Source organism: Phacochoerus africanus, chromosome 5, assembly GCF_016906955.1.
Source record: "Phacochoerus africanus isolate WHEZ1 chromosome 5, ROS_Pafr_v1, whole genome shotgun sequence".
In the NCBI taxonomy this organism is placed as follows: domain Eukaryota; kingdom Metazoa; phylum Chordata; class Mammalia; order Artiodactyla; family Suidae; genus Phacochoerus; species Phacochoerus africanus.
Window position 1 is genome coordinate 56,390,385 of NC_062548.1, and position 12,542 is coordinate 56,402,926.

At 49.3% G+C, this 12,542-nt stretch overlaps 1 protein-coding gene across 1 annotated transcript in view; it reads right to left on the reverse strand.

Moving 5' to 3' along the window:
- IL1R2 (interleukin 1 receptor type 2) overlaps nt 1-12,297 on the reverse strand; it is a 38,202-nt gene extending 25,905 nt beyond the window's left edge. Inside the window, exon 1 of the mRNA XM_047781350.1 lies at nt 12,073-12,297. Within this exon, the coding sequence (XP_047637306.1) occupies nt 12,073-12,086 (14 nt within the window). The 5' untranslated portion in view covers nt 12,087-12,297. The remainder of the gene's footprint in view (nt 1-12,072) is intronic.
- Nucleotides 12,298-12,542: the final 245 nt, after the last annotated feature.

Genomic DNA, 12,542 nt, shown 5'->3' on the forward strand with positions numbered 1-12,542 from the left:
CTAGGGGTCGAATCAGAGCTACAGCTGCCAGCCTACGCCACAGCCACAGCAACAAAGGATCCAAGTCACATCTGTGACCTACACCACAGCTCACAGCAACACCAGATCCCTAACCCACTGAACAAGGCCAGGGATCAACCCTTGTCCTCATGGATGTCAGTCGAGTTCGCTAACCGCTGAGCCACGACAGGAACTCCCCATTCCCGGAATGTTTTAGGCAACTGTCCATCTCTGAGTCAGGTGGCACAGTCATCCAAAACCCAAAAACAAGGTGACAGATCTTGACTATGAATGAAGACAAATAGCTCTTGGCTTTATGCATCCAACTTAGTCACATCCAGTTTGCAAAACAGACTCCTAAAAATCTCAATGTATTGTTTGAGGCATGTGGCATAAAACCTCCTGCAACCTATGGGGAAATAAATGTTACAACAAAAAAAACTTGGATCCTGCTGTGTAGCACTGGGAACTATGTCTAGTCATTTATGATGGGGCATGATAATGAGAGAAAATAGGATGTGTACATGTATGTGTAACTGGGTCACCATGCTGTACAGTAGAAACAAAAATTGTATTGGGGTAAATAATTTTAAAAATTAAATTAAATTTTTAAAAAATTAAGCTTGGAAATTTTTCTTAAAGTGCAAAGCTGAAGCAAAATAAAAAGTGTTTTGCATTCGTGTTCAGCATTGGAGGGGTAGGAAAGATCCCTTAGCTTCAGATGCATGACCAGGTTTGGGGCAGCTTTGGTTGAAAAATGTCCTGGCTCAAAGCAGAACCCTTGATAGGTATCCACAAACTATCTTTGTTGTATAGAAAGAGAGAAGCTAGTGCTTCCCTCCCCCCGCAAAAAAAATTAAGGGAATTCAGAGCAGCACGGTGGAACTGTTCTGTGTGGCTGCGTCATAATCATAACACCTCCTTGTCCTTGACCCTGGTGGGGTCCAGGGGGCAGATGCACTTACTGGAGCCTAAGGCACAGGAAGACCCATCTTTGGCAGAACCAGGTATTGGGCCACGTTGGGCTGAATCTCAAGGGGGAGAATCCAGTAAGGCTAAGACCTGGATCCACCAAGCTCTTACACTGGCTCTTCTATTTTACTTTCTGCCAATAAGTTTTCTTTCTCTCTAAACACCCCCAGTCCCTGTGAAACCATTTGAACCTGACACGCTTCTGCCAGAGGAACTATTAGTCAAGAGATACAGCAAATCACCCCTCCACCATCTCCACTCTCCTACTCATCAAACCCTCCTTTTACTCGCTGCATCTAGAGTAAGCCCTGGTCGTTCAGAGCCCCCCCAAGGCCTGGACCTCAAGCAAAGACATTTCCTTCACCTCTTCCTGCATCAGCCCCTCCCATAGTGGACCCCCCAAGAGGACCACTCTTCTAGCTCAGAACAGTTGCCATCCTCCTCCAAAATGACAGGCATGGAAGCTCTCCATGAGAAACCCTGGGCACCCCACAGCACGAATCCACCAAGCTTCAAACTCTCCCAGCCTGATATTATGTAAGAGGGATTCACTGCTCTGCCCAACTCTAGAAGGCAACACTCAGGAGTCAGGTCGAGCAGGTCATCCCCATTATAAACCTGAAGCAAAGGAGACAGACTTAGACACATTCAGTTCAGTTCCCCAAAGCCACAGAGCCAATGGAGTGATGCAGTGGGATGTAAATCTGTGTCTACACAATCCTCAGTCCTGGGACTGGTTCTCCGCTCTGTAGAAGCATCAGCCACCAGAGTGAGAGGGGGTTTCAAAAGCCATGGTGCTTAGCAGCCCACCCAACCAGTCTTCCCAAACCAGCATCCTCCATAGATGGCCACCCTTGCCCTGCAAAAGACTAATACATCCAGTCTTGGGGAGGTCCTCGTGAGCAGAAACTTCTGTCATTTCAGAATGTAGAGGTGCCTTCCCTTCCCCTAAACTCCATGCATTGGCCAGAGTCCACCCTGGGCAGCTCAGAAGTCTTTCTGCATCTTCCACCAGTCCTGAGGGTCAGGAGTCTACACAACAGAGCACTGTGGGGAACACACGGACTTGGGGGCTGGCAGAGCCAGTGTCAATCCTGCCTTCTTCCAGGGCCAGCTGGATGGTTCGGTGCCTTGGTGAGGCTCAGTCTGCTAGTCTTCACAGTGTCCACAGCCTGGCATGCATCACAGGAGGGCATAGGGTATATAAAGAGATTGGCACAGTGCCAGCCAGAGAAGCCCTCCATAATCGGTGACTCTGGTCAGCATCTCTGGAAGTAGACCCAGAATCTCAGAAGTTATTTGCTCAAGAGCACACACTGGCAGAACCTGAGCGGGAAGTCAAGAGCTGCCCTGTCTGCTGTGTGCCTCACTCCTGCTAAAGGACTGTCACACAGCCCCAGAACATTCAGGTATCAGCATCAGTAGCTTAGCTAACCCCAGGTTCTATATTAGAGAAATGCACCACTCCACCACTCCACTTAGAGGAGTCATGGAGCCTGTGTGCAGAGCCAGAGTAACCGAATTGTGTTTAACATGCATACCGAATTGTGTTTAACATGCATACACACACACACACACACACACACACACACACAAACTTCCTCTCTCTCTCTCTCTCTCTCTCTCTCAAGGCCTATTATGGAATTCTCATGCTTTCATTTGATGTCCTAGTGGAAGAGTTTTTAAGCACACAGAACAGGAGATGGAAGTTGGATTCTTGTCATCACGCAACTATTAACCTGCTTTGTGACCTTGGGCAAGACACCAAGCTATTTACCCAATCTGGGTCGTGGTTTCTTCACCTCTAAAATAAAGGGTTGGGCTGCCAAGAACCCCCAAGCCCCTCCCAGGAATAAAACCCTAGGATCAAAGTCAGTCTGGATTTGAGTTGAGGCTTCAGTCCTGGGCACACATTCAGTTTCTTAAGCACCAAGTCAGGGGCTTCATCTGAGAAGCCCTGAACCGGGTCAATTCACTCGTTTAAGGTCCCCTAGCCAGCAAATGGCAAGGGCTGGACTCAAGACTCCTGAGTTTCCCTGGGTGCTGGCATGTCAGCTCTGTGGGCTACTCACTAGGGAATGTTCACTAGAATGTTAACCAGTCCCCGGACCCCTGTGCCGGCAGGAGGCTGGTTATGCCCAGGTGCATACCCTTTAAACAGAAAGCTGCTTTCTACCCCTTGTCATCTGACAATAGTAAACACTGCAGATATCTGAATTATCAGTTATCCAGAAAACCCACCCATCTGAAACATAATGCAGTTAAAAGACCAGGCCAAAACGATCTGAACAGCTGAAAGATAGCCAGTAGGATGCTGGCACCTGAGCATGTACATTTTACTCGCAGAAGAAATGTGAAGCCCTCTTTCAGAACCTTCTTGTTTATTCATACACATGTGGCTATTGTTTCTCAGGGTGGCAGGTTGTATTGTAAAGACAAACACAACACTATCCCATCCCAAGGGGTCTTCTCTGATGTGACCACAACACTCGGCCTCTCATCCGAAGGTGGAATCCAGCTTGTCCAGGATCCCTTGAATGTGGGCCAACCGGGGACTTTAATATAACTAACAGAATGGTGTTGGGTGAACGGTGAGGAGAAGTCAGAAAAGGCCACTCAGGGGGTTCCTGCTGTGTTTCAGCCGAAATGAATCTGACTAGGATCCATGAGGATGTGGGTTTGATCCCCAGCCCCGCTCGGTGGGTTAAGGATCTGGCATTGCCATGAGCTGTGGCGTAGGCTACAGATGTGGCTTGGATCCTGATTTGCTGCAGCTGTGGTACATGCCAGCAGCTGCAGCTCTGATTTGACCCCTAGCCTGGGAACATCCATATGGTGCAGGTGTGGCCCTAAAAAGCAAAAAGCCAAAGAGAAAGAGAGAAAGATAGAGAGAGAGAGAGAGAGAGAGAGAGAGAGAGAGAGAAAGAGGAGAAGAGGAAAGAAAGAAAAAAGAGAAGAAAAAAAGAAAGAAAAGAGAGAAAGGAAGAAAGAAAGACGAGAGAAAGAAAGAGAGCAAGAAAGGAGAGAGAGAGAAAGAAGAAGGAAAAAGAGGAAAGAAGAAAGAAAGAAAGAAAGATAGAGAAAGGAGAAGAAAAGAAAGAAAGAAAGAAAGAAACGAAAGAAATATCATGTGCTGGAGGGAACCATTCGAATGAAGTACAATTCATATAGGACATATCTTTCTTTCATGTCATAATACTCAATAGATAAGCTAAAAGAAGAATATCACAATACAATATGACTGGGAGGGTCGGGGTCGAGGAGATCAGCAAGTAGGCTCTGGGAGGAAGGAAGCACCTTGCAGCTCCTACCTGGCTTTCTTGGGACGCCTGCTCTGAGGGAAGTCAGCCACTGCGTAAACTGTCCCACAGCCCTAAAACCAGCTTGGAGGGAGGTCACAGGTCAGGGGTCAGGTCGACCATCCCAGCTATGCCCAGCCTCCCAGGGCTGCCCTCAGCCATGTAGGTAAAGCCTCTTAGGCTCCACAGATGCGTCAACTCACCAGCTGAGAACCAGTGACTGACAATCACAATCGAACCACGTGGAGCAGGAGAACCATCTATTTGAGCTCCTCTCAAATTCACGACCCAGAGAGTATTGGAGCCACAATAAAGTGTTTGTCTTAACTCGGTTCTGGGGCAGCTTGTTATGTAGCAATAGGTCACCAGGATGCTCGGCCAGAAGCAGGGTAGAGGTAGCAAATCAGAAAGTGAGGAGGGAGGGGGCTGATGGAGGAACATGCCCCCCCCCAAGAAGTGGTAGCCAATTTCCCAATAACAGGAGCGAGAAAAAAAACTACTGACAGATGTAAGCACCAGAGCATATAGTAGTCAGAGGCCTTTAAGAGCAGACACAAAAGTCCCCTCCACCTCTCTGTGCCCTCCTGAGAGTATCCAGATGTTATAGCACAAAACACATGATGTCCACAATGATGTCCATAAGTCTGTCTCACAGGAGCCTCTTTCTCCAGGACGGAACAGTCCATAACACATTTGATGAGGACAACAAGCTAATTACCTTCCAATGTATTTCCCTTCTAGATACCTCTGAGTCCTCAGCCACCACGGCCTCCCCAGAAAGGGGAAGAGCAGAGGCCACCTCAGAAAGGGGGGAGGAAGAGGCTGTGACGCAGGGGGTGGATAAGTAGGAAAGTGGCTGCTGCCCCCACTTCCTGGTTCGAAACCTGACTGCCAAGAGGGCAGACAAGAGCAGGGAACTGAGAGTTGAGGGGCTTTGGCTCTGCGTTCAGATGGGGTCCTTAGAGGAATCCCATCCACCGTAGGAAAAAGAGGAGCCCGACCAAGATGGGGACACTGGGGAAGGAAGGGGATGATGGCCAGGTGGTTTTGATACAGGGATGCTAGGGTCCATTCCTGGCTAGCCTCACTTCTTTGCTGATGGGGATGAGATCCAGGTCTCCCCTCGCTTCCCATGGACAATGGGGGTAAACTGAGATCTGAGCAGCTATGGGGCTGCTCTGATGAAGGACAAGGTGAGCTAGAGACTGCAGGACACTCAGTCCATAAGGAGCAGTGTGGTCAACAGTGAGGAAACATGTGCTGACCAATTGGTAAATAACGCCCTACTTGAGCCCTGCTCTCTCCATCTCCTGCATCCCCTGGTGCTCCCCTGAGATCCTTGTGGTCCAGCAACATAGGGCAACATCTGTTCTGAAGGGTCAGGGCTCCTGCCTGGCTGGTTGGTAAATATTCCAAGTATCCCCTGCACAGGTGGCTGGTCTGAGTCAGAGGAGAAACAAGGCCATGGCCAAGATGCAGGGGACAATGGAGCCAGCAAGGGGCACAGTGGGACCCCATAACCACTGCATCAGCTCTGACTCCCCTGAAAGACCCTACTCGGGTTTCCCAGCAGTAGACTCAACAGGACCCTGAGTGACCAGCCAGGTCCAGAAACATCTCCGTGGAAGCCAGTGGAGGACACCACCTCACTCCCCAAGGCCAGCCAGTGGACCAGCCACCATCCCTATCACAACCTGGGGACACTGCTTCCCTAGATCTCAGACTCCTTCCTGGCCAGAAGTAGTTGGCGAGGTCAGAAATTCTAAAAGATCCAGTATCTACCCAAAAGAGACCGAATAAATCCAAGATAGGCAGAGTGTGACCAGCCTGGATGGGGACAGATGCACTGACCAGTTAAACTCCCCTTTCTGATAAAAAGGGGCATTGGGAGCCACATGAGGAGAGTCTTATCAGAGAAGCTATTAAAGGCACATTTTTGTGACATTGGTTGGCAGTGAGTCCAAATTCTCACCACGACATCTATATTTTAGAAAAAAATCTTTCCACAACTGTCAAAACGGATGAGGTTTTCTTTTCATACGTTGAAAGATCATTTTTCACCCTCTGGAAAATACACCCACCTAGAATGTCTTGTCCTAAAAGGGTCACAGAAGGCACAGTTTCCCCCAGCCCTGGGTCCAGCATGGCCATGAGAGCAGATGACAATCAAGCCAAAAAAAAAAAAAAAAAAAAAAGAAACCCAACCACAATAGGAAACCCAAGCGATTTTTATCTACATGGGGTGGGGAAATTCCTGGGCACAAGAAACCCCAGACTGACTGGGTTTTCCACAGATCCAGAAAGTTCCACCCAGAAATGCTCTGCTCTCCTCTGAGGCTGGGGGAGTGTTCCCCTCCCCCACATGCCCCTCCAGCTTCCTGCAGGCTGCCAGGCAGCCAGCTGGACCTCTGGCTTGACAACTGCCACCTGAAGTTGGACATCTGCATTCAGACGAGCGGGTACCATCTGGAGGCTGCTCTGGGCGGCGGCACAAAAGACTTCATTCTCTGCACCCGTGAAGTCAGGCATGGCCATGTCACGGGTTCGAGCAGGAAGGACGAGATCACCCCCAGGTGTTTCATTTCTGGTGCCTCCACACTCCTGCCTCCATGACCCTGAGCCCTTGTTTAAGGATGTCCATGTGCGACAGTAAGACCACCTGATAGGAGGCTGAGGTTTCCTTCCACCCATGCAGCCACTCTCTTGTTTCTGAACCTTGTCTCTGTGTCTCCTCTGGTTCAACAGGAGAAACATCGATTTGCATCTGTGTCAAAACAATCTGAGGCCGACAGGTTGTCTGCAAAAGTTCTCTTTTGAAAATAGCCTCAAGTGGCTATGAAGGGCAGTCTGACACCGCTGCCCCGTGACAATGACATGGGCTGCGCAGGAAACGAGTGGGCATCGGATTAAGCTACTGAGCTGTTTCCAGTTATGTTGCAGTGTAACGGCAGACACAGCAAGCAAAGAGAAGAATTGGGACATGGTATTTGTTTTCACTGTATCCGTTGCAAAGTAGCAAAGGACCACAAACTCAGTGACTTGAAACCAGGCCCCATTTTTAGTTCACAGGCAGCTTGTCTGATCTCAGTCTCTTGCTTGGATGGAAGCTACTGAGGGTCTCACAGGCGGACATTAAAGCTCGGGGGCCACCATCTTTTCCTGCCCCAGGACACAACAGGACATTCCGTTCCCTCAGGGCCTGTGGGACACCTCAGCTACTTCACATCTCTCTGACCTCTGGACTCTGACCTCTATACCTTTTTTTCCTTTTTTTTTTTTTTTTAGGGCCACACTCTGGCATATGGAGGTTCCCAGGCTAGGGGTGGAATCAGAGCTATAGCCACCAGCCTACACCAGAGCAACAGCAACACCAGATCCGAGCCATGTCTGTGAACTGCACCACAGCTCATGGCAACACCAGATCCTTAACCCACTGAGCAAGGTCAGGGATGGAACCTGCATCCTCATGGATGTTAGTTGGGTTCTCTAACCGCTGAGCCACGACAGGAACTCCACAGACCTTTTTTAAAGAGCCCAGCTGTTTTGGCCACCCAAGATGGTCTTCCATTTGATTATCTTCAAGTCAGCTGACTAAGAGACCTAAAATACAGATGCAAAATTCCCTGACCTTTGCTGTATAAGGTAACTTAGTCATGGGGATGCCATCCCATCATGTTCACATAACCCACCCTCATGCAAGGGGAGGGGTCATACAAGGCATGACCAGTGGGCAACGGGGGTTGTGGGGGTGCATCTTAGAACTCTGCCAACCACAGTTGAGAAAACATTCTGATGAATATGAGCTCTAGAAAGTTTAGGACACATCCAAAGCCATACATGGACTTCTTCCTCACTCCCGAGAAAACCTCATCCCAAATATTCTAAAGCCTTCCTACTCAAACCCACGGACAAGCATCAAGCGCATCACTTGTGAGAAATGCAAAATGGTTGGCCCCAACCCAGACCTAAGGAATCAGAATGAGCTGCATTTTAACCAAACTCCCAGGTGATTTAGAAAACCTTGATCTTTAGGAATGGCTTACCCTCAAATAAAGCATTCAGATACCCACATAGATTAAGAGCAGAGAGAGTATTAAGTTCCTGTGCCTGATCACCCTTGGTGATCATCTTGGTGTGGTTTCTGAAATTCTGGCGTCAGAACCTCATAATCTGATGACGATGATGACAATGAGGATGAGGAAGACATTGAGGATGGTGGTGACTCTGAGGATAGTGATAATGATGATACTGAGGATGGAGATGGTCCTGAGGATGGAGATGGTCCTGAGGATGGAGATGACAGCTAACACTTGCTGAACATCCACTCTATGCCAGGTGCTGGGCAAAGTCTTGACATGTACAATTTCTTTGATTTTAGATACTATTATTTTCCTTTTAGAGATGCAGACATTGAGACCTACAGGAGCTAAATAACTCCTCCAAGGAAATACAAATAGAAGTGGCGGGGGGGTCAGGATTCAGCACTCATCCCTTTAACCTTGGGATGATGTAAACAGACTGTCACAAGTTGACAAAGCTAAGTATGGGAATCACAGACTGGGGGTCACAGCCCTGTTCAACATGTGCATATGCACTTTTTTCAGCCAGAGTGGTGGTGTTATTTTTCATTGAATGTCTTTTTCCCAGGGACAAACTCATTCCAGAGGGACCCTCACAGATGTGATTTACTGCCTGGCCTCTGAACACACTCAAGCTAGTAATCCCCAATTAAGTTCCAGTATTCTTAAATTTCCTCTTGACATTTCAAGAAAAATTTGAATGGAATGAATACTTCCCAGAAGTTCTTTAAAAGAGCCAAGGGCCCTTGCTCTCAATCCATCCATTTCGTCGGACCAATGAAACTCACATCTAGAAACATAGAGTTATGTGTCCAAGTCATACAGCAAGATAATACCCAGATTTATAAACTGGGCTCTTTTGATGACCCACAATCAAGAGCTGCTAATTTACCTCCTGTTTAGGAAATAATTTATGCTCAATATGAAACAGAGGTTCTTAATGAAAAGGATGCCCCGGAAATGTTTCAATGGAGTTTTATACAGATTCTCAGATTCCTCTGCTGTTCATGCTACTGGTGAGTTAAATGCAGATTTATCTGATGATAAGAACCATCAAACAAATGCCATGCTCAGAACACAGCTCTGAAGGGAGAAAGTCCCTGAATAGTTTATGAAGGTGGGATGGTGCAGAGCATAAGAGAGTGAGTGGAGCAAGGGCTCTCAGCCTTGGCTAAACATCAGAGCTGCCTGGGAAGCAAAAGTCTGCTGATGTCTGAATCCTAACCCCAAAGTTCCTGATGTAACTGGTCCCAGGTACCAAGAGTTTTGAAAGCTCTCCGGGTGATTTTAACACTCAGCCAGGCTAAGCACGCTGAGACAGGGACTCAGAGATGTTAGAGGATCAGCATGCCCCCATCACTATTCTTCTTGGGACCCCACTAGATTTGGCCCATCAGCTGATCACGGAAGCTTCCACACCCCTTTCATTTTGTCACTGCCCTCTTCTTCCCACCTTTAAGCAACATTCCTCATCATCAGATTATTAGGTTCTGACCCCAGAATTTCAGAAACCACACCAAGAGGGTTGGGGTGATCAGGGACAGGGATTTAATACTGTCTCTGCTTTTAATCTACATGGGTATCTGAATGCTTTATTTGAGGTTAGCCTCAAAGATCAAGGCTTTCTAAATCACCTGGGAGTTTGGTTAAAACGCAGCTCATTCTGATTCCTTAGATCTGGGTTGGGGCCCACGATTTTGCATTTCTCACAAGTGATGCCCTTTGAGAACAAAACTGATAGGAAACGGAGGTCTAGCTGGGCTCACGGAAAAGGGCTCGCTTGTTTTGCTGATTTGCCCCTGGATAGGAAACCTCCTCTTAGCTTCTAAGGAAGTGGTTCTCAAAGTCCCCAGACCAGCAGCATCACCTGGAACTCATTAGAAACGCAAGTCCTCAGCCCCCTTCCTCCCCTGCGCCACCGACTGAATCCAAAATTCCCAGCAGTTTCAGCAATCCATTTGAACAAGCCCTTCAGGTGATGCTGAAGGAGGATCAGGTCTGAAAGCCACTGGTCAGAGGCACTGTCATGATCAAATGTCCCCCATATAAAAAGCAGGTGACGCTGACATAAAAAGACCACCCGAATCTGCACTACACACTTGCCCTTCTTCAACTGTGCTGTCACTAGAGGCTGTCCTGGGGGAGGGGGGCAGGGATAGGGTCTGAGCGTCCTGGTCACTCAGGCTTGGTTGTCAACCAGCTGGGCTTTGAGGGCGCGGTCAGAGTGGAGATGTCGAGGATGCTGGCAGGGGCGGAAGGAGGGGTCCCAGGCCAGCTGGGAACAAATGGGTCAGGGACTAACCTCACAGCCCTCCCCCACCATGCCACCACCCAAGCTCCCTTCTTGCCTGTTAGGACATCCAGAAGGGCTAGAAAGTAGGAAATGCAATTAAAATGGACTAGACTGTAATGAGGTTTGAAGGATGGTGGCTCCCCTTCTATGGTGCAAGTAGGAGAGGTCCTTGAACTCATGGAGTGGGACCCCTCCCTCTTAGAAGGTGGAGCTGGGGCTGGGGTACAGTTGGGCTGCTGAGGGCTGCCCCAGTATCCTGCCACTTAACCTGAGCTGAGGGAGGGGCACAGAAGATCAGGACACTCCTCTGCCTCATTTAAAGATGACAGGACCTGACCAGGATTAGGGGCAGGGCGGGGGCCAGGGACTGGGAGGGGGAGGGGCAGAGGGCTGGATGCCAGGAAGAGGAAAGGTCGTGGGGGCGGGGGGGGGGCAGGGAAGAGTAGGATTCGAGAGCGGGGATGTCTATGAGAGGGAGCCTTTCGGGGCGCCCTCCTTGTGCCTGCACTATATTCAAGTTTGGTGTGGTTCATTCACACGGCCCACCACCTGTGACCCTCGCCATCCAGTTCACAGCTTACAGAAGGGGAGACTGAGGCGTTGTGCGGCAGGAGGGTCAATAAATTGCGTGGTTTATTTCATTATAATTGAGGGTAAAAATGATTTTTTACAAAGAATCCTGCCTGATTTTATTATTCCTTCTCAGTAAAGAATCAGGAGCTACAGATAAGCTTTCTAGTTCCTGGCTGTTGCGAGCTGCTGGCCCCTGGCAGAATGATCTCAAGTCCGTGGTACTCCTGATTCACTGCACCACAGGACTTTAAGAAGACAGTCACCATACAAACGTGTGTGGGCATCTCAGAGCTGAGACTTGAAGCTGGGCGCTTTAGCCTCTGGACTCACACTTAAGCTCTGCCTGCTCCTTAAGACAGCCGAGGGGCTTGGTGCTCAGCCGGCACTGAGAGCTCAGGCATTAGAAAAGTTGCTCGTGCATGAGAAAAGAAAGCACATCCCATGATCCTTCCAAAGAGGAAAGCCGCTCACCCAGTGTCCTTCTCACCTGAGCTGCAGGAGACTGTCTCAGCATTGCCTTTCTCATGCTGGTTGGACTGCGGTTCTGCCTGTCCCTTCCAATCCTAGAAGGTCCTTAGCAGCCCTCTGATCCAGCCCCCTTTTTGACAGATAGACACACCGAAGCCCCAAAAGGTCAAGGTCACCTTCGCACAGATGAAGATCACAGAGATGAGGAAAGTCACCTGGAGGAGGCCCCGGGGGTCCAGAGACATCAGGAAAGCCCCATGAGGTTCCCTCCAGAAACGATGGAGCCAGGTGTCCTGACAGCCAGTTCTCTCTGTCTCTCCCCCCTCTCTCTGCGTGCCTGACTCTCTGATTCTCTTTCTCACTTTTGATCTCTCTCCCCACCTCTTACCTGCAGCTCTGCATCTTTCACCTGGGGCTTCTCTCCCGGGAAGGCTGCCAGGCCCTTCGCCCTCCGTAGAAGCCCAGCAGTTGGGCAGGAATTTATATTCTCGTGTCCAGGGATTTCCCAATCGGGCTGTGTCACTCCTCCTCCTGGGTGGCTGTGAACACACCTTTTCCCTCCTCACTGGGAGCGCCCTCCTGGCGGCCGTGCTGGCTGCGTGATCACTCGGATGGGGAAGTGGCCAAGGAAATTCTGTGTAAGTTTCCCTATTTTTTGTGACTCGTTGAAACTTACGTACTTCCAGCTGAGAGGTGGTTTTCGAGTGATGTGACCACGGCCCCATAAAAAAGAAAAGGAGGCCTTGGGACTTTTAACTAGGGAGATAGTTGCTGTCGTCCCCGCCTCCTCCGCCTAGAACCCTTCTCAAATTGGAGGACCCCCTTCCCCAACTCCCAGGGTAACTGTTAGTACAGGAT